Below are 21,969 nucleotides of genomic sequence, written 5' to 3'. Positions count from 1 at the left end.
CATGGAGCCAGGTTACAAAATGAGTCAGATCCTATAGTTGTTTTGATGTAGAAATAGCACTGACCACTTAAGCTACGTTAAAGTGATGTATTTTGCCAGAGTTGAAACGGTTGACTTGACTGTGTACAAGGAGAACAATAGAATCAGTCATTTTGGTGTTTAGAATTGACTATATTGTAGTGGAATAGAATAAATGAGAAGCTGTTCTTACAAGGTTTCTCCAACAATAAAAAGAGTAATTAAATATTATTGCACACTGTTCACACTCCACTCATTGCCAAATATTGATTATGGCTTGCTTCCTCCTTTGTTTTCTTTCCTTTTTATCTGATGGGAGCCATGACTTTGAAGAACCTTTAGTTTGTCCATAAGAGAAACGCATCCTACCTAAAAGTATTTGTGTGAAAGTAAATATATTTTGACTATATAGGGCATCTTGGGAGAAAGATGAACACCATGATAATTTAAAAAATTAACTAAATCCTGTTCCACTGGCATATATAAATCTTCTGAGTTATTCTTATCCCTTGTTAATAGATGAACCATTTTAGGGATAAGGCTCATCCAATTATTAGGAGGGGACTTGGCTACACATGCGGCCCTACTGCATTTTTTTTCTAATCTGTTTGTGGTTTGAACATAAAAGGGGGAGTCCCACCAAATTCGAACCTTCCTCTGGTCACTTGCTTAATTTTTGAGCCAGTTCATACTCAGAATAGACATCCTGTGTCCTTTTCCCTGAGAGGTTTTGTCATCATCATCTTGAAGCATATTCAGGGAGGTTCCCCGGCCACGAGAAACTCCGTTATGTATGAAGAGTGGCTGATTAAGTTATGTTTAAAGCATATTAAGTGCCAACAACAAACCAACTAGAGTTTGTTGGGTTTGTCATTAGTCCTGGTCAGAGGGGAGAGAGTATGTGACGGCAGAAGGTTAGCACGGCTGGTATCACTCATGGTGTCAAGCAAGATGAATAAGGTACGTCCTGTGGGCTGGGATGATGGGATGACCAATAGCTTTGAAGCTGTCCATCAACCTTCTTAATTCTGGGACTAACTACAGGACAGAAGCCTTGTGATTTACTGACCAAACTACTAAACTTTCTTTATGAGGGTGAAGGCTTCTCAAGATACAATTAACCTGTAGATTCACAAGATGTTCAAGGGCAAGCTGATCTGAGGCAAAGAAGCCAGGAAGACCAGGGCGAGCTCCCCACCCACCAGCAAGGATATATATAAAAGCTCAGGAGCCAGAAGTGACATTCACATCCAGGAGCCAACTTCAGCCAGCCACCCTCTGCTCTGTCTACACCATGTCCTACAACTGCTCCACAAGGAACTACTCTTCCAGGTCAGGAGGACGCTGCACTGTTCCAGTGACCACCGTGGCCACCACGTCTACTCAGGATGCCGAGGGCCTGAGTGGCATCTATCTGCCCAGTTCCTTCCAGACGGGCTCCTGGCTCCTGGAACACTGTGAGGAGACCAGCTGTGAGCCCAGCTCTTGCCAGCCAACGTGTTACTCGCCAACTGCTTGCGCCCCCAGCCCTGGCCAGGTGACCTACACTAGACAAACCACCTGTGTCTCCAATCCTTGCTCAACTTCCTACAGCCGGCCAATCACCTTCGTCTCTAGTGGTTGTCAGTCCCCGGGTGGCATCTCTAATCAGTGCCAACCAATGGGAGGCATCTCTACTGTCTGCCGGCCAGTGGGGGGAGTCTCCTCTGGCTGTCAATCACTGGGAGGAGTCTCCTCTGGCTGTCAGTCAATGGGCGGAATCTCCTCTGTGTGCCGACCTGTGATCTCCTCTGGCTGTCAACCAACCTGCGGGGTCTCCAGGATGTACCAGCGATCCAGCATGTCGAGCTGCCGAAGAACTTGCTGAATGTGTAGGAGCCAGTGAGGGAATCAAGACTCCATGACCTGCCAGCTGTATTTCCAGGATCTTCCAGCAAGTTGCCTGCCCCCCAAAAAGCTCTTCATCGCTGACCGCTATTCAACTGCCTGATGGCTGGCTGCTCGCCCTGCACAGGCTGCCTCGGGCCATCTTTAAGATGCTTCTGGCGGCACCAAGCTGATTTGAAAGACTGACCACTGGTGGCGCACACGCCTCTGTATGTTTCCAGTCAATTTACCGCCTGTGCCCCAGTTTCTAATGGCTTTGGCGTGTTTTGATCTTGCTGTTTTATCTCCTGGCTTCTGCTTCGGTGCCTCTGAAAATGGGAGCTTGTCTTGCTCTGTATTTCTCAATAAACTTGCATTCCTTGGCATTGCAAATATGTGTCTCGATAGAGTAATTTATTTTTTGCTGTCTGGGAATCACCCTTTGCTGACCAGGGTCTGATTTTTCTTCTTGAAGCACTGAGTAGGTGGTCCGGTGAGGCTGCTTGACAGGCAAAGGGAGAGTTTCTGTTTTATTTGGTCAAAGAGTCTTTGGACATGCAGTGAAGTAGAGAGACTTGGTCTCTGTAGTCCCTCCACTTTTTATGGGCCCACCGAATACTTCCCATTTAGGAAAAAAGAAAACTTAGCTGTGAAAACAGGTAGCTGGGAGAATTGCAGAGAACAGGGGCAAAGGAGTCAGTTAGGGTCTGAGTTTTACTTAGAAGATCACAGCGGAAAACGTTGCAACAGGTGCCTCCAAGATCAGACAGGATGGAGGGAGTATGGGGAAAGTTGGGAAGCGAGTTTCCTGGTCCTGAGATCCATGGTTGCAGAACCCCAGCTCTGAATAGATGGAATCTCTGTGTCTTAGTAAATCAGGGAGGAGAGACTTAAAAACAAGCTTCAAAGACATGTTGCTTATGTTAATATGAAGCCTCATTTTGTGCTTGCTCCCATTGGAGCCCACTACTGCTGAAGCAACCTCCTGACCGGGTGGTCGATGTGCTAACTCCTTTAGCCATTTTTCAAAATTTTTTTTAGAGAGTGAGAGCTGGCCACTGGTTGGCTTGGTTTATCTTCTGTTATGTCCAGAAAAGCATCTTCATATTTCCTTTACAGTGCGGGCTCAAGGAGAAACAGAAGAGATTTTAGGGAGAGTGGAGACATATGAGCAGCGGGTACCTTAGGCCGCAGTAAGAGCGCAGAGCCTGGTGGGAAGTCAGACCTTTGATTTTCGTTGTCAGTGCAAAATGGGTTTCTTATTTCACTTGTGTTTTATTCAGAGAGGCAACAAATAGAGATGATTTCAAGATGGATGGGATATTTTCAATGTTTCCTAATGTCAACTCTATTCTTAGAATTAAAGAGCCCTCTAATCAAAGACATGTTGGCATCTATGACTCAGAGTAAAATCTTATTAGAGCAAGACATGATTTCTATTTTACATGAGCTCCCTGCCTCGCTTTCTGAAAAGTGTTACTTTGGTTTTCAGAAATGCTCTGGTTTATTCTAAAACACAATTCATCAAGGGAACCCTCAGAGCTATTGCTCATATTGGTCAATGCATGGATGATATGGAAAATTCATATTTTTAGGGTTTTAAAATTATGTTTTTCTTTTGTTTGTTTCTACTCAGCTTCCTACATGTCAGTATAAAATTATAAAGACAGACATGCCTCCTTTTTCTTTAGAGGGTTAATCACCTCTAACACATAAGAATTATGTATTAGTCATGTATAATAACATAGGTTTTATGGACTGATGTGCATAAATTTTTGCCGGGGCTACTGAACTTGGTAGTGTGAACATTTAAGGAACTTGCAGCTATCCTGCTGGTCTATTTCCCTGGCTTTATTTCTGTTTGGGGAATCATCTATTTTGCTATTAGAGCTATTTTATTTGTTCTTGAACTTAGGAAGTTTTGGTGATTCTTTGCCTTATTTCATAGCACATGGTAATGTTTCCAAGGTGTCCTTTTATAAGACAGGGCAGTTATTATTTCTCTCTCCTTGTCCTGGGTCCTCAAAATGCTTGCAGTTACAATATCCTCCACCTGTGAGGAGGCAGCTTAAGGGTCTTTGGTTCAAATCCTGGTTCTGCCACCTGGCTGCAGCTTTGTTAGGCTCCCTAAACTTTAGCTCATTTGTCAACTGCAGGTGGTGATAGAATCTTATGCCCCTGTATTCAGAAATAAACTGAGATAGTATGTACCTTGAGCTGAGACCCTCTATCATCTGACACCAAAGTGACCTGGTATTTTTCATCTTTCTCTCTTTGGTTGCCCTGGCTGCTCATAGTAACTCCCGAGATTCTGAGAGTTTGGGGGAAGGTGACTTACTGTTTTCTTTCCTCTTCTCTGCACTTATGCTTTACAAGAATTAGTTCATTTTATGGCTCTTCTTCCTATTCTATAGTCTGGTTCTTTTCCGATGAAAGGATTCAGGCATCTTAGCATCACTTTTTTCTCTGACTGCCACAAAAGTCCACTCACACAAGGCATTTGTGTGTCTAACAGATTTCACTTTAAGTTCATGATGGTAGGGAACATTTGTATTCTAGTGAGGAAGATAACTTAAAATAGAATTTTAGACATCGAGAAGTTTCTTGGCTATTGTCTCTTGGATATTATCCTATTCAGATCAAACCCAAGCCTTGCCCTCCCTCTCTCTCTCTTCAGCAAACAAACATTAGAGTAGTTCAAATGTTGCAGTTTCGATCCTATCTGCTGGTTCTATGGTGAAAATACAAGGCTGCTGAGACTCCTACCCTCTCAAGCTCATAGTTTATGAGATGCAGTAACTTATGTAGATGTCATACAGGGCAGTTCTCTAGACCTTTGATATTTTTCCCTTAGGTTGTCTCAGTGCTTTGCTTTTCCCTGAAAAACACTTTTAAGTACTTACTATGGTGCTATATCACATAAATTCTCTGAAAAGGATAAATTTTTCTACCCTTTTTTTCTTTCTGGTGCTTATTTATAATACAACCATGATGAAAGCTGAATAGATAACCTGCCTCCAGGATACTTGATTGGAAATCTGGGAGGCACAAAGCTCGCGAGGCTCAGGGTATGCATTGATTGTTTGGGTGGTAAGAAAGACAGGCTGACGTGTTGTGATGCTGTTCCTGACAACCCTGCAGCACTGCCCTCTGCCTCCAGAGAAGGTCAAATGGTCTGATTTCTGATCTTAGCCTTGTGAAGGCTTTCCTATATTTTAACTGCCTGATAGACATCTCCAGAAAGATGTCTTATAATAAAAGTCAAAGAAATTTTCAAAACTCAAATTGGTTGTCATGTAGTTGTTAATTTGGGATGGGATGATAATATATAAGAATTGTACTAATGACAGTACTAAAACCTGTAAGAAGGACAGATGCTTACTCTTGAGCAAGAATTGGGTGTATGAAGGGTGGAAGATGTGTAGGTTTCATTGCCATATTTTTACTGCCATAAAATAGTCTACTGTTGAAATTCCTTCATAAAAAGTGCCTTTTTCATTTTAGCTCTGAAATCTAGCCCCTAAATCATCTTTTCCCTCCATTAAACACAAATGCAGGTTATTTTAGAAACAGATCCACTGCAAAATGGTAGCAAAGACTGTTTAACTATACTGAAATATTCTTTTGACCATAGGCATTTATTGCTTCATACTACAGCATTGTAAATATCTCCTAAGTGAACTTATTGTTCCTATGTTCTCTCTGGATGGGACTAGCATATTCATCTTTCTTATTCTTCTAGAGTTAGAAGAGAGAGGGGGGGGGGGAGAGAGGGAGAGAGAGAGAGAGAGAGAGAGAGAGAGAGAGAGAGAGAGACTGAGGAAATGCTGATGCTGTAGTTCAAGTCTGAAAGCTGTCTACTGGTAGAATTCCCTTTTGTATATAGGAAATCAGTCTTTGTTCTATTTATGTCTTCAACTGATTGGGTAGTGCCCACCCACAGTAGGGAGGGCAATCTGTTTTGTTCAAAGTTCACTGATTTAAATGTTAATTTCATCCAAAACACCCTCATGGAAACATCCAGAATAATGGTTGACCACACAGGCACCATGGCCCAGCCAAGCTGGCACATCAAATTCACCATCACATTTATCTTAAAATCTATTGAAAGCAATAGATGCGAGATAAATCCTAATGAACACTTTTTCAAATATCAGGCAAAATCACAGCAGACAATTCAGCAACTAACGCTTTTGGAAACTAGTGGACATCAATAAAGATCCTGAGGGTGCTGAGACTAAGAGGGAGGGGAGAGGGACAGGCACAAGGGGTCACAAGGTATGTATTTTCCCAGAATTCTTCTGTTGCGCTGGCAGACTTGGTGAGCTCAGGTGTGATCTATGTTCCTACATCTTTTTACTGTGACATTCATGCAACTAGACATGTATAAAAGAGGAAAATTTGCTGAGAGACTAGAAATCCTATGAAAAAGTAATGCATTCGGTAATCTGTGCATCTTTTTTGCCCATGGTAAATGATGAAATATGGAAATAAAACTAACTAGAAAATGAACTGATCTTACCTTAAAACTTACTCCTTGGACAAGAGTCCCAGCTATAAATCTTGGGATTAAGGTTTGCATTCATTTTCAAATCGATTTGATTAAAATGAAAGAAGAACTTAATCTCTGTGGTTGCTCTTGCCAAGATACTAATTCATGGGCTTTTCTCTTATCTCTGCATATAATTCTGGAAAAAGTTTGGAACATATTTCTTTTGAAAAGATTGAGAACCTGCAAATGGCCTGAAGGAATATATAAAGCTCTTCTAAAATCAGAAAGGTTGGGAGAGAGCAACCTTGCTTTTGGCAAGTTCAGGGGATGTGGAATTAGTTCGGGTGTTGGATTCAGTTCTACCACTTCAACAGGAAGTTGCATTGTTTGATCTTTCCAAGTCTTTCTATTCCTTCATGTGTAAGATGCAACTTCAAGATTGACTAAGGTCATGTTCATCACTGTAAAAGACAAAGGGCATCATCTCATTCCCTCACCACCACAGGACCTCAGATCCAGTCTTGAAAAGGCGTCCTGAGTTGTGGGTAGCTCTTCTCTCAGCAATGATTTAGAGACAAAAATACTTTCTAACTTTGTCCCCCTTCTAGTTTCAACAAGTGGCTTCCAATGTGACCACAGAGGATAATGATATGGGATTACATGTGTGGGGTTTTGAGTCAGCACTCGTCACTTCTCACATTCCACTAGCAAGTTTCCAGGCATGTGGCCATATTCAAGTGCAAGGGATTGGGTCCTATGTTCTAGATGCCCATGAAGGAGGAAAAGAAAATAGGCTTGGTGAGCAGGAGCCTGTGTCTGTGACACCTCATAATGTGGTTGAAAGAATGAAAGAGCGTCATGTAGAAGTCTGACTCTAAGTGGGCACCCTGCAAGGGGCGCTGAACCTGAATTAAAATTTCCCTTCCATCTGTTCATCACAGGGGTTCCGCTTTAGGTAATAGGGCATGTGGGGAGGGATCCATTTGGGCACTAATCTAATACATTCAGGGATTACTTATAGCATTTAAGGATTGATTCTTAGGCAGCATTATTTAATTAATTAAAAAATAATTTTTAAAAATTGAGGTAGCACTTGTGCATACACTGTGTATGGCTGAGAAATAGAGGCTCCCACCTCTTCAGGTGTATGTCACAACACCGTACCCTCCACCAAGGCACCCACAGTCCTCAACTGCAGTCCATTGCGTTTCTACCTCCCTTTCCTCTAAACCCTCCTGCTCTGGTAGCCTCAGTTACAGCCAGATTTCTAGGATTTGTTGTGGTTTGGTGTTGTCTGACTCTATTTTGTTTCCCTTTCTTCCACCTGTGAGTGGAAAATACCTAGAGACACCCGGTGTTTGTCTTTCTTCTTCTGACTTGATCCATTTAACATAATCCCCTCCTGTTCCATGCACATTGTTGCAATAACCCCAAGGAATAGCCTTCTATACAAAAATCGACATGTAAATCATCAGTAATTACCTCAGAGGAGGTCATTTTGGTAATGATTATAAGGCTCAGGGATAATTTAGGAATTTCTTGAAATCAAATCAAATCAAATCTTGAAATAAAATGAGAATTCATCAGTCAACAGATTTATAAATGAAATACATTTGCCTCTAGTAAGAAGCATAAGCCACACAATGTCATCCTAAATTATCTACTTTTCTACTCTGGCCCCTATTTCCATGGTGTAACAGCGCCTTTTGTAGGATGTTAGTGCTGAACAAGACAGAGTGACTAATTTATACCACTCCCTCACTTAATGAATGAGGAAAGAGAAAGAGAGTGAGTCCCTTATCCAGTAAACATAGTCAGTGTTGGGCCCACTAAATGGCTTCCAATTGAGAGGGTTTTTTTTACATAAATATGCAGGGAACACTCTAGATTTTGTGGTTCTTTATTCATTCTCATTTGAGTTAAGCTGCAAGCAGAAGAGTTTCTTAACAATGTTGCAACTGTTAGATTCTATAATCTTCAACAAGGGCATCCTACTATTTTCCATTCAGCAATAATCTACAATGGCTTGTAGATTATCCAAAATTCAATGTAAATGGGAGTCACATATACATGTGTGTATATATACATGTAGACTTATATATACTTTAATAATTTTGTTTTTTGTTAAATCTGGCAACCATATGCAGGATGCACTGGAAAACTGTTCTTCACTCTTAAGACTTTAGCTGGCCATCTAACCAAAGGCCCGACCAATTCCTCCTGGAGTCTGTCCTGCCCCGTTTGACAGGACTCCAGCAGCACTCAGGGCATAGGATGGTGCAGTGAGGCTAAACTGGCATACAACTTAGCCTCAGCCTCTGCCAACTGGTGGGCTGTTCCAGGGGAAGATTCTACTGCCTCCTACTTCCTACTTTTGTTTATTCTTTTATCATCTCAGGACACAATCACTGCCATTCTCCATCCTCAGCTGTGTCCAACTCTCACTACTGCTAGTCTTGGGCTTCTTATAAAATTTTTTTCAGTATGCGTATGTCCCACTTGAGGAAGGTTTTGGGACACGATTATACTATAAATCTGTTATTTACCTGAAATTCAAATGAAACTGAATCCTGTATTTTATCTGTAAAATTCTGCAGTCATCTTTGTTGGATGTTGTATTAATTTCAAAATGGAAAGAAGGGTTCTGTAAGACAAATGTTTGAGAAGTTCAGATGCAATTAATTTAGCATGATTTGTTTATTTAGTCCTCATATTTTTAACACTGCTACTACATATGTAAATCTCTGCTAGAGAGACCATTCCCATCTCTCTCTCTCTCTCTCTCTCTCTCTCTCTCTCTCTCACACACACACACACACACACACACACACACACACACACACACACACACACACCATGAAACCCTTTTATCTCAGAGCTGCTAGTGGGATGATTATTTTATGAAATGAATGTTGGAAAACGCTGATGAAGAGCAGCGTTGGATGACTCAGAGAAACCAGTTCACAGATGGATTCACACTTTCTCTATTGGAAGACAAGGGGAAGACAACCAAGACATTTACGTGAATCTTAAGTAGAAAAATAGAAACATCCACATGTCTTGCACAGGAGTCAGTACAGCAAAATTTTGATGGAACATTACATTTTTTTTCATCTTCTACGTTTTGTAATATGAAGGGTCAGGCAGGCTGGCTGATCAAATTCTTCTTTGATTCATAGTTAAGGCTGCCAACCTCCATCCTTCCATATGTGCTGCTAAATTAACATGTCTAGGCCATGTTTTATTTGAGTGACTCTCCATGAAATTCTTGGAGGCTGCCCATATCTCTGGTGCCGTGTAATTGAAAAGGCAAACTACATTTATGAGTGCATGGTGCTTACTGAGCTGTGTAATATCTTGATGGGTAGTTTGGGCCTTTCAAAGTGAGATGTGACATTCGAATACCAAATAAATGCCATTGCAAAACAACCAAAAACCTTTGGCATTTCAGAACAGTTTTCTGACTCTTTTTTCCCCCTAAAGAACTTATTTCTGTGCGGAACTTATCAAGTGAGTGATTTTTCAAAGCTGCTGACTGTTTTCTTCAAGGTCATGAGAGGGAAATTGATGGTTTAGAATTATGATTAGATTCTCCTCCTACTCCTTTCCTTTCTTTATTTCTTATTTGATGGCTTTATTTTCTCATTTTATCCTCTAACTTTGCATATCACTATGGGAAGAAATGCATAAGAGGGCCTCAAGAGACACTGAAAAGGAGGCTGTCGGGTACTCTGGGGTGTCATCTATGCATTTAAAATTAGGGGACACTGGACTGTCTTTGAGTTTAAACCATTTGTTCAGTTACTCGCTCATTTATGTGACTGATATTTATTGAGCCTCTGCTAGTAATTGGACAGTCTCTCTTACAAAGATTCTAATGCAGTGGGAAGCAGATAAACAAATCGCCAGTTAGCACAAAGTAAGAGCCATAATGGGGAAGCCTGTATGAAGGGCTGTGGATTTACAGAATTAGTAGGATCAATTTTGCTGTGGGGTGGAGACCCATGGGAGGGTTTTCAGATGAAAATAAATTGAACTGGGTTTTAAAGAGTAGATGAGTCCAGTTAAGAGAGAAGGTCTAGTTCGCAAGGTCCAGTTAAGAGAGAAGTAGCTGGTTGGGTGAGACTATGCAGACGCAGCGTCTTCCATTCTCATTACTGTTGGGATTCTCTTCCCAACACTTTGATTTTGTGTGTGGTAGCTTGATTTCTGGGGTTTATAGTTTTGGATTTACAAATTATGGTCAGAGCCCATGGCCAGTAGTTGCATCGACTGGCTGTGAAACTTGCTACTAAAACTAATTGAAGAGTTTGCTACTGAAGAGCTGGCAAGTAGACCTTGATTTTCATCATCTTCTTGTTTTATATTTTGAAATCTAGATTTCTACAATATTGTTTCTTCTAATTTTTTGTGTTTCAGTGCCAGGAATCCAGTTGATATTCATTCCAAACATCATTTTCATAATTGTGAAATATGAAACTATTTTCTTGAATATTTCTTAAAATATCAGCATTTTCCCTTTTCATTTTTTAGCTTCCTTAGTTACTGTGCATATTTTTATACTGTTTTTGAGAAAAGTGATGACTCCAGTTCAGTTGATATGATAACACTCTTGCTATTTATTTCAATTGTTTCATATAAAGCACCTGCCGTTTGCTTAAAGGAAAACTTTTCCTTTTTAATGCTCAAAATAGCTATCCCACAGAAGGCATGTTGACTCGGCATGTTTAGACAATATTCTAAGGAGCTCTAGTGCTGTGAATTAATAAAAACAGATGATTCCTGTTTCTTTTCTCCCTTCAAAAAAATTCCAGGTGAAATAAATTTAAAAGCCATTTTGTGAATGAAAGTCTGTAGATTTTACTGTAGATTTTATCTGAGCTTTTATATGATAACAGACATTGTGGCTTTCTAGTGGAATAACTCAGGAAGTCTCCCAGCCTTTGTTTTACCTCCTAGAATACCTTGAAGGACACTCCGTAAAGATTTGCTTTAGGGTATGTACGCCCAATTTGACATGGAGAATTCTTCTTAAAATGTGGCTTTCTCTATTAGCTATTTTGTTGTGGTAAGTGTATTCAGTCTTAATATTTGAAAGAATTATTGTATAAGACAAGAATGTAGGTTTTTCAGATTTCAGGGTTCATTCAGTCTTATTCTAACCTCTCCTGCCTTCTCCCTCCAATGACAGTTTCTTATAGTGTCTTTCAGTGTATATATTTTATCTGTGCTCATGTAAGTATAATATATTGAGGTGATTGACCAATTTAATTCTATAACCTTTTAAAAATTTTATTTATTTTTATTTTGTTTATTTATTTTTTTAAGATTTATTTTTTTATACAAGAACTGGGGTACAGGCCAGATTCACAGGAGGGTGAGAGGATTCACCAGAGACAGAGCGAGGAACAGAACAGGCAGACTGACAAAATACACTGCTGAGGGGAGCAGAGGGCAAGACAAGAGAGGTCTGCCGCGCCATATGGGGCCCTTGCCGGCAGGCCAGGATAGAACCAGCGCTGCAGAAGCTGCAGACAGCTTCCCCAGGCGGCGCTCAACTACCTGTGCCACCAGGGGACGCCCTTATTTTTATTTTTGTGTAGGAGAACCGGGGTATAGTTAAGAGGTGGGGGGTAAGAGGATTCACCAGAGACAGAGTGGGGAGCAGAATAGGGGATCCACTGAGATACACTGCTGAGGGGGGCATCAGGTGAGACAGGAGAGGTCTGCTGTGCCACTTGTGGGTCAGCTCCCTGGCTGGGGATGAACTCAGGCCATAGAGGTGATAACACTGAGACTTAACCCCTAGGCCACCAGGGAGGCCCAAATTCTAGAATCTTTCTGTTAGATTTCATATAGGCTAAATCCTACCTGATGCAAATATGATACTGGGTGTTGTTAATCTTTTTGCCTAGAATTTTATGTTAAATGGATAAGTAGGGAAAAGCATAGTATACTTTAGTGGGCATGAATGCAATTAATATTTATATAAAATCCCAGATGGGAAAAAATTTAAGAAAATATGACAAGATGTGGGTGGCCATGATACATTTTCTTTAAAGTGTGTAGGCACCTTTGTGTACCTGCACTGACAACACCTTGATCTTGACTCCTGTTATCTCATCCATAACTTTTTTTTCATCCATAACTGTTAAAGTAGCTGATTAACAGGTTCCCCTAATTATAACCTCTCTTTATAATTATTAGTTGATATTCATACTGCATCATTGTGACCTCATCATCAAATTGTATTAGTTACTAGTCATTTATTAAATTCATCAAGCTGTTGAAACACAAGTAAGAAAGGTAACGTTATACCTATGGAAACTAAAAAAGAAGAAGAAAAAATCACTGTGAGTCAGTAGAAAGAAGGAAATAATAGAAATTAGAGCAGAAATCAATGAAACAGAGATCAAAAAGATAATACAAAAGGTCAATAAAACCAAGAGCTGGTGATTCAAAAAGACAAATAAAATGGAAAAACCTTTAGCCAAACAAAGTAAAAAATGAAAATACAACCAGATAAAATCAGAAATGAAGGTTATGTTTTCATGAAGCCTCCTGTATTAGTTTTCTAAGGCAGTTATAACTATACAATACCTGAAGAGCTTAAAATAACAGAAATATATTCCTTCACAACTGTCGGGGCCAGAAGTCTGAGATCAAAGTGTCAGCCCAGCGATATTCACTTGAAAGAATCTTCCTGCCTCTTCCAGCTCCTCGAGGCTCCTGTTTTCCCTTAGCTTGTGGAAGCATCGCTTCGATCTCTGTCTCCAGCTTCCTATTTCTTTGTGTCTCTGTGTCTTTTCCTTTTCTGTCTCTTATGAGAATATCTGATTTAGGGTCCACTCCAATTCCAGGATTATCTGTCTCAAGATCCTTAATTATGTCTGCAAAGACTTTATTTTCAAATAATGTCACAGTTATGAATACTTAGGTTTAGAGCTTGAACATATGTTTTTGAGGCCACCATTTAACCTTTTACATTTCCTTGCCACTCCTATCTGATTTTGGGGGGCTAGATTACATCTAGACAATGTGTGTAATTGCATTGTGTGCAAAATGCAATAGCTGAGAAGATAACATTGAGAATGAGCCAATTAAATAAGCAAATTGCAACTACTTCCCTTAAAGAGTTTTACATTTAGCCCCTACAATTTAGTTGTTTTTCAACCATAGCTACGTCCCACATAAAGAATTAGCATTGCTTGACTTTCTGTCCAAAAATTGAATTACCTTTTACAACTCAGAAACAGAAAAGGAATTTTCTCATTTTTAACACATATTTGGCAAAATGGAACTACATTTAATTTTATAATGAAAACCATTTTAAGAGCATGATGGCTTAGAAACTTAATTATTAGAAAAAGTACCGCTTTTATATTCAAAAAATGATCTTTTATCTGGATACAGATGAAAAGCCAAACCTTGACTTTGAACTTCCATTGGGATAACATCAAGCTACATTAGGTCAGTGGGCTCAACCTCACAGACACTCATGAGAGCTCACACCCTGCAGCGGCGGCTACAGCCTCTCCTTCCTATCTATGCCCCACCTCGCTTGTGGTTTTGTTTCTCTTTGGTAGCATTAAATGCTATGGAGTACAATTATAGCAACAAACCACCAAATTATTCACAATATTGTCCTATTTACAAAGCTCTTCTGGGTTTTTCCAGACAGAGGTGATGATGTATGATTATTTTACTTATTTACGTGGAGTACCTCCAAATTCTAGGACCTGCGTATGCAGTGCCATACTTTTTATTTGCAATCCAGATTTGAGCTCATCCTTTGCTGTTTCAGAAACTTGTGTTTTTCTGTCAGTTTCCCAAGGTAGAGCTAATTTGGCAATAGGACTCAAGAGAACCTTGTGGTTTTCCTTAACATGCAAGGTTACATTTACTGAGCTTCATCAAACTTAACATTTTCTTCCATAAAAGAGTGAAAATATACAACAGCTTATTCATCTTGTGTCTTCCCCTAGGTCTTTGGAGTGGAGGATCTAGATGCTACCATTTTGTTCTTTACCCTTGTAAAGTCAGGAATGGCCACAGCGCAGGTTTTCTGATCCCATGCAGACCGGGTAAAGGAGGAGTCAGAGTCCTCAGTAGTTTTGCAGGTTTTTTATTTGGGGTTCACCAGGCATATGGCAGGCAGGGGTGCTGGCTGGGGGGCTGGGAGGCTGGCAGGACTCCCAGCCCCCAGCAAGTCCTCACTCTATCTGGGCTCTCTGGCGTTCTCTGCTTCTGCTTTGGCTTCTCCTTCAGGTTCTTCTTCTGCTGCTGCTGCTGCTGCTGCTACTGCTGCTGCTGCTGGCATCCCCGTGATGCCGCCCTTAAAAGCACAGTCTTAGCTCAGCTGAATCCCATCTACCTATGCCCACACCCTATTCCAGGTGCCCGCCATCAGGCATGCATTCAGGACAAGGATCCATCATCTATCCTGATGGCAGAAGGGCAGAAAAGCCTGACATTTTCTTTACCCTACAGTCCACCCCCTCAGGGTTTTCTGTCATACAGTCTATACATATATATACAATTTTCTAAGCAAACAAACAATGCAGCCATGGCCCACAAAAGCAAATACATCAAATATAACAAAATACAATATAACAAAATACAACAGAACACAAATAAGTCCAGGCAGGGCACCAACCAAGTGCAAAAGACAATTATTGGTACCAGCAGATGAGCCACCAAATCTGCTGCTGAAGGCACTGCTCATACGAGGGAGGGGAATCACTCACGGCATCTACTATATCACACCAGGAACCCTCAGGCTTCCTGGCCTTCTCTGGCTGTAGTCTCGGCTACAAGGCACACACAGCATCCACCCCCAGGATGCACTAGCTCTGGGATTGGCAATTTTATTCTGTTGGGGGTAATCGCCAACCCTCAGGGTTTCTGTCTGTAGTCACTCCAACACTAGGCCTTCATAGCCACCCATGCGACTCACAGACCCCTGCACTCAAGCCAACCCACTGCACAAGCACATGGATCAGGGATCCAAACTCTGCATTCGGCTTGGGCTCCACCCCAAGCCACATTCCCAACCCGTCCCCCAAGGACAGGTTCCTCAGCTCCTCACCCTCACTCAAGAATGAGCAGGGCATCACCCACAGGTGATTTTACGAGACTCACAGTTCTTCAGCATACCCAGGCTGCTTAACAGCCACTCAGGGCTTCTCAACTTAGCATCAGCACCAGCTTTTGCCTTCTTAGTTGGCTTTTCTCCTCCACCTGGCTGCTGGGCATGCACAGGCTGCTTTTGGCCATCAAGGCCCACTGGCCACCCCCAGATTCTCAAAAAAAAAAAAACATAACCTGCCAAGGTCCTCCGCCTTCTGGCGGGATTGTCAGTCCAAGATCATCAGTTCATCAGTCTATCAGTCCATTGGCCTCTCCCTGCTTCAGCAACGGCCTGCTGCCTCAGGGGTCATTGGCTGGTCCTTTCCGGTGTTGTTGGCTGGTCCTCTCGGGCGTCTCCTCCATGCGAGGTCTCGTCCCACAGCTCCGGACCGTATCCAACTTCTGTGCCGCCATGGCGCCTCCAGCGTCATCACAGGCAAACAGTCTGTTCTCCTTAGTCCCTCCAGGTCTTCGGAGGGCTCCAATACCCATCTGCATGGATCCTGCCGACTTACGCCAATTGTAAGGGCAGGACTTGGACATGGTGCAGGTTTTCTGATCCCATGCAGACCGGGTAAAGGAGGAGTCAGAGTCCTCAGTAGTTTTGCAGGTTTTTTATTTGGGGTTCACCAGGCATATGGCAGGCAGGGGTGCTGGCTGGGGGACTGGGAGGCTGGCAGACCTCCCAGCCCCCAGCAAGTCTTCACTCTATCTGGGCTCTCTGGCGTTCTCTGCTTCTGCTTTGGCTTCTCCTTCAGGTTCTGCTGCTGCTGCTGCTGCTGCTGCTGCTGCTGCTGGCGTCCCCGTGACGCCGCCCTTAAAAAAAAAAATCTAGAATACTTAAATAAGGGACCAGGAAAATGAATAACTATAAGAAAGTGAAAATCAAAATCAACAAAAACTATGAACCAGAGACACTTTTTGGGGGTGGGGGGCGGGAGGGGAGGGATTGGGGTCAGAATGGGGGGATTGCAATTGTATGGGGAATATAAAAATAAAATTTATTAATTAAAAAATATATATACATACATATATATATTCAATAAAAAAAAAAAGCACAGTCTTAGCTCAGCTGAATCCCATCTACCTATGCCCACACCCTATTCCAGGTGCCCGCCATCAGGCATGCATTCAGGACAAGGATCCATCATCTATCCTGATGGCAGAAGGGCAGAAAAGCCTGATATTTTCTTTACCCTACAACCCTCTAGCTATTTACATTTAAATTAAATAATTGCTAAATACTTGAAAGTAATAAAGTAATAGGGTTACCTAAAGTAATAGTGCTAGACCCCCAAACCTTGCATACTCTAAATAGGTTGTGCCATCTGCCCCTTATGACAGATCCTCAATAGAAAAGAACTTTAATAGAATTAGTTGTACAATGGAAAGAAGAAAAGAGAAAGAATATAGTTAAAATAGTTTCCCAAATCAAGCACCCAGAGTTACTCATCCCCTTGTGGGTAAATGCCCAGCCAAACAGGGGTGGCCCAAAACATGGCCACTGAGGCCCGAAAGCCTGCCCCAAGTCTAAGGCACCTTCTGGTGGGGACCCATAGGGAAGGGGCAGAAGGGGCCAGGTAAGTCTGGAAGGAAAGAAGCAAAACCAAATTATAAGTCAACATAAGGGCTGCCACTGCCAGCCGCTCTGTGAGCCTCTCACCAGCGTCTCTTGCTTGTGTCTCCTTCCATAGCTCCCTAATCCCTGGTGCAAGCCCAAAGCCCAAGAAGCAATCACAGCATCTTCATATATGTTTCATGTGCCTCCTCCAGGATTCCTCCCAAGTCCTCCTGTTGTCTTTTCAGCTTCCCCTCCAACCTCAGCAACACCTTTCATTGGGTGGGGCGGGGAACATGGGGAATCCCTTTCTTAAATTACACTGTTAGCAGTAGTATGTTTTTTTTTTTAAGATTTATTTATTTATTTATTTATTTATCTATCTATCTATTTATTTATTTATTTATTTATACATACAAGTACTGGGTACAGTCAGAAGCGCGGGAGGGTGAGAGAATTCACCAGAGCCAGAGGGGAGAGCAGAGCAGGCAGACTGACGAAATACACTGCTGAGGGGAGCAGCGGGTGGCAGGAGAGGTCTGCGCGCCATGTGGGACCCTCCTCCGGTGGCCGGGGAGCAGCCGGGGATCGAATCGGCGCTTTAGAGGCTGTGGGCAACTTCGCAGCCCAGAGCTCAACCGCTGCGCCACCGGGGAGGCCCAGTGGTATGTCTTTTTGCTGCACAAACAAAATATTCATCAAGAGATACAGTTTTCAATGCCAGACCTGTTGTAATCTCCTTAAAAAGTTAATCCTCACCTTTCCTGGAATGTTCCTTGTAGGGCTGAGGGTCTGAAGAACTACCGGTACAGTGATAAGACTCATGTTTTCATTTCCCACGAATCATTTCCTGCCATGGTTCCCTACTGGGATATTTGATTTTATCCACTTTGGATAGTTACGAACTTTTACAAATATATCGCATGTTAAACCATGCTGCAAATATTTCTCCAACTTTGTGTTTTGCTTTTTTAAATAAAATGATTTCTTTTATGCATAGCAGTTAAAAATCTTGAGTAGTTAAGGCTAATGTTACTTATGATTTTTCAATTTATTTTATACATAAAAATGTTTTAAGTTGTTATTTTTTTCTATTTTTGATAATTTGACTTATTAAAATTTTTTTAGGGGTATTTATTTATTCTGTGGAGCTTTACAGAGACATCTCAGATATCGTTGAAATATTTAAGAAATGCTGTGCAAGATGATAGCTTGAATTTATTTTATCTAACTTCAAATTGATCTATAATAGGGTTTATTCTCTTCAAATGTTACCCAGTTGCCTCAGTCCCAGTTAATTGAATAATACCATCCTTTTCTGACTGATTTATGATTCCACATTTGTAACAAATTTAATTCTTAAAGTTATGGATGTTTATTTGTGTGTTTGGAGACTCTTAATCTTCAATAATATAACAAATTAGTCTTTTCTATATTTCTTCCTGATATTTAACTAACATTAATATATGATAATGAGCATTTAAAAATCATTAAAATTTTTAGTCTAATTAAAACATGCAAATTAAACAATTAAATAGGACAGGGTGACTTTTGATATAAAGCAAAATTTATATTTCTTTTGTTACTTTTCTTCAGTATTGTTCCCCAGACATGGCCACCTTACATTATTTTAGATTGTTTCTTTAGTAATTATTGCCTTATCCTTAATTAATAATATAGTAGGCTGCTATGTGATGGGTGACTATTTAACTCCCTTACATAGCCCACTCCCCAATTACTCCCCAGAAAATTGTTCTTCCTATTTTGCTATCTAACTATTATTTGACTAATCAATAGCCATTTTTACTTTATTAAGACTATGTAGTTATTTTGTTGAGACAAGTTAGCACACTGTGAGTCTATTTTTTTTTTTTTTTAATAATAGAAGCAATTCTCTCACAGTTTTGCAGGCTTGAGGTCAGCATGGTTAGGCTCCTTGACTATGTTTTTCCTGGCTGGAAGATTTGCAGGTGGCAAGTTCTTGCTATCTGTTCACGTGGTGGAGAGGCGGAAGAGCAAGAGACAGAGAACAGGGTGGTGCTGAGAGGGTGGGGGGGAGGGAGAGAGAAACAGAGAGAGAACATCTTTCTCTTTTTGTGAGACCTATAAGGAAATAACTATTTGGATTAAGTCCTCACCTTTATGATCTCACTTAACCTTAATTCCATTCTAAAATCTCTCTCTAAACATAGATGAGTTGAGTTTTCGGGGCTTCCCTGGATGGGATGTGAGGGTGGCAGTGTTGTAGAAGTAAATTCTAGCCTTTTCCCCAGGCAGAGGAAGAACAAGCGGTACTTCAGGAATGTTGAGGTCAGGAGAAGCTTTATTACTCATGCATGAGGTCCCAGACCTGGGGAGCTCCATAAGGTCTGAGCACCAGTTTAAAGACCAAGGGTTCCTTTTATACACAACTGCCTCCGTATCTGTTACACTGATAGCATCGTTTTTTCAGCAGGCACAACCATTTGCGGCAAAGTCCCCAGACAAGGGGAATAAATTAAGGGGAGAAAGATGCAGCCATTAGGGAATGGCCTTGGAGAGAGAGACCAGCTGGTTGGCTGCCTGACCTTGTAGATAAGAGTGCTGAGGCCCTGGCTATGAATCTTGAAAGGGAAGGAGCTGTAAGTAAGCAAACTTGTTAATTATGCCTGCATTGGAGTGTTCATTGCACCTGGGCTGGAAGTTCTGCTGGAATCTTTATTATATTCATTTGTTCAATAATATATTTTCTCATCAGCAGTAGCTGTGCCCTTCAGAGCACTGTCGGAACAGCTCCATTTTACTGAGCTTGACCCTCCTGTGGGTGAAAGTTATTCTCTCATTGTGGCTTTGATTTGCATTTCCTCCTTCAAATTTTACCAACTTTTGTTAAACATTTGCATAGCTTCTTTGGAGTGAAATCTACTTTAGTCCTTTGTCAATGTTTTAATGTGTGCCCAACACAGTGATGGGGAAGGCAGTCAAGAGAACATGATGGCCTACTTGACCTCAAGCTGAACTTGGGCAGAAATTTCTCACCCCCTCCAGGGGATGGGCCTTCCTGGAAGCTGTACAAGGATGCCCCCTTAGAGGTTGTGTTATGAGCATCTTGTTGTAGGCTATCTGGACTGCATACATGATTGGACACACTTAAAGCCCCCATGAAACTATGAGATTTGGTGAGCAGCAGTGACATCCTGAACCCACCCTAGACAAAGCCTCTTAAATATTCCTGTTCATTAAAACTACTACCTCCCACCTGGAGTGACTTGTCTCTTCCTTTGGTCTCTCCTTACCCTGGGGGTGGGGTGGCAATTTCAGTGACACTAGAATGCACCTGATTTGTCTCCAACACAAAAGCAATCTGGCCCCAGAAACCAAACACTCAACCCTGTATGTACAGTGTTTATTTTTGTAGAATGCTTTGTGATATCTGGTCTTTGTAGATTTTAGAAATATGTGTAACCTGGAGTCATGTTACCACATGTTGTAGTAATTTGTTAATTTGACATTCTTAGTGATAAGGGAAGACTTAAATGAAGGAAATAAATACGTGCTCATAGAAATTGATGAATAAGAATATATTTGATCCACCAAAATTACTCTAGTGAACAGTGATTTACAATTTATTTCTGTCCATTTGATTTTTTTATTTTTTTTTATTTTTTTTTCCTTTTTATTTATTTTTTTTTGTCTTTTTTTTTAATAATAAATTTTATTGTTATATTCCCCATACAGTTGCAGCCCCCCCATTCTGACCCCAATCCCTCCCCTCCCGCCCCTGCCCCCCTAAAAGTGTCTCTGGTTCATAGTTTTTTGTTGATTTTGATTTTCATTTTCTTATAGTTATTCATTTTCCTGGTTTTTTTTTTTTTGATTTTTTTAAATGTCAGTTCTAATAGTTCCCATGGCCATTTGCTCAGGCTCTGTGACATTTCAGGATTTTAGAGAACATGTGCGTTCTGGGGCTTTCTCTGTCCTGACTGGGCATGGGCTGGATTTGCAGAAGATGGGTCCTGTCCCAGACTATCATGGCAAGGAATAGAGACAGCTGTAGATTGTGTAGGAGGCTCAGGAGATCAAAAGGAGCCGTGACATATCTTTCCTTATGGGTCAGATTTATTTGTCAGACCTAAGTTTTTGTATCAGAATGCTAAGGCTGACATTTCCCAAAAATGCACCTAAAATAAATGTTTTTTTCCTTCCAGTTAACAATTTGGTTGACTACAAAGCAGAATTACTGGTGATTTTGCTTTAGAGAGTTTCTATTCTTCTCTTTCTGCCAACTCTTCACTGCAAATTTTATGGTCAGTGGGTTTGACAGCATGAGGTCAGCGAACCACGTTTTCTCTTGGGTCTGCAGATCCTTAGCCCCTTCAACAGTCTCTGGACAAAGGGAACTTCAAGGTCATTCACTTTAAATAGAGCTTGTTTTGTATCTGGGGTTTATCACTTAGTTAATTCATTTTTCCTTTGTGTCAATAGGTGTCACTTGATTGGATGCACTCATTTGTTTAGAGTTAAACTTTCTCTGGATTCTTTCCATAGTCTTACTTTTGGACAAACCTCAATTGAGAGAACATAAGGAGCTTTCTGAGTGGATTCCACACATCTTTTTAGACTTTGTCTCTATGTTTTCAAACCTAAAGTCCAGTTAAAGTCAGCTTGCCTGATGCTCAGTTCTGTGCTCAAGTGGGACCATTTAATCGGGTTTCTAGTTGCTGCCTCATCCCTCTGCATCAGTCTTGTTTTCAAATTGTGTTTTAGAAGTCTAATATATGTACATTTTTGAATTGATATATTCACGTCCTTTTAGAATCAGGTATTGTTTTATATGAATATGTGCATATCAATCTGTCTATCATCTATCTATCATCTATCTATTGAGAGTGGCTGTATGTGTATTAACTATACTTTATAGGTCTAT

General features: G+C 41.0%; 1 protein-coding gene across 1 annotated transcript; it reads left to right on the top strand.

The window, feature by feature from the left end:
• Positions 1-1,312: 1,312 nt before the first annotated feature.
• On the top strand, positions 1,313-1,885 carry KRTAP11-1 (keratin associated protein 11-1; the record flags this gene model as incomplete). Its single annotated transcript, XM_084231109.1, has 1 exon — positions 1,313-1,885. One exon carries the CDS (start codon positions 1,313-1,315, stop codon positions 1,883-1,885), a length of 573 nt encoding a protein of 190 aa, XP_084087235.1.
• Positions 1,886-21,969: the final 20,084 nt, after the last annotated feature.

The sequence above is a fragment of the Talpa europaea genome (genome assembly GCF_964194135.1).
Source record: "Talpa europaea genome assembly, chromosome: 4".
NCBI lineage: Eukaryota > Metazoa > Chordata > Mammalia > Eulipotyphla > Talpidae > Talpa > Talpa europaea.
This window is presented reverse-complemented; position numbering and strand designations above follow the sequence as displayed.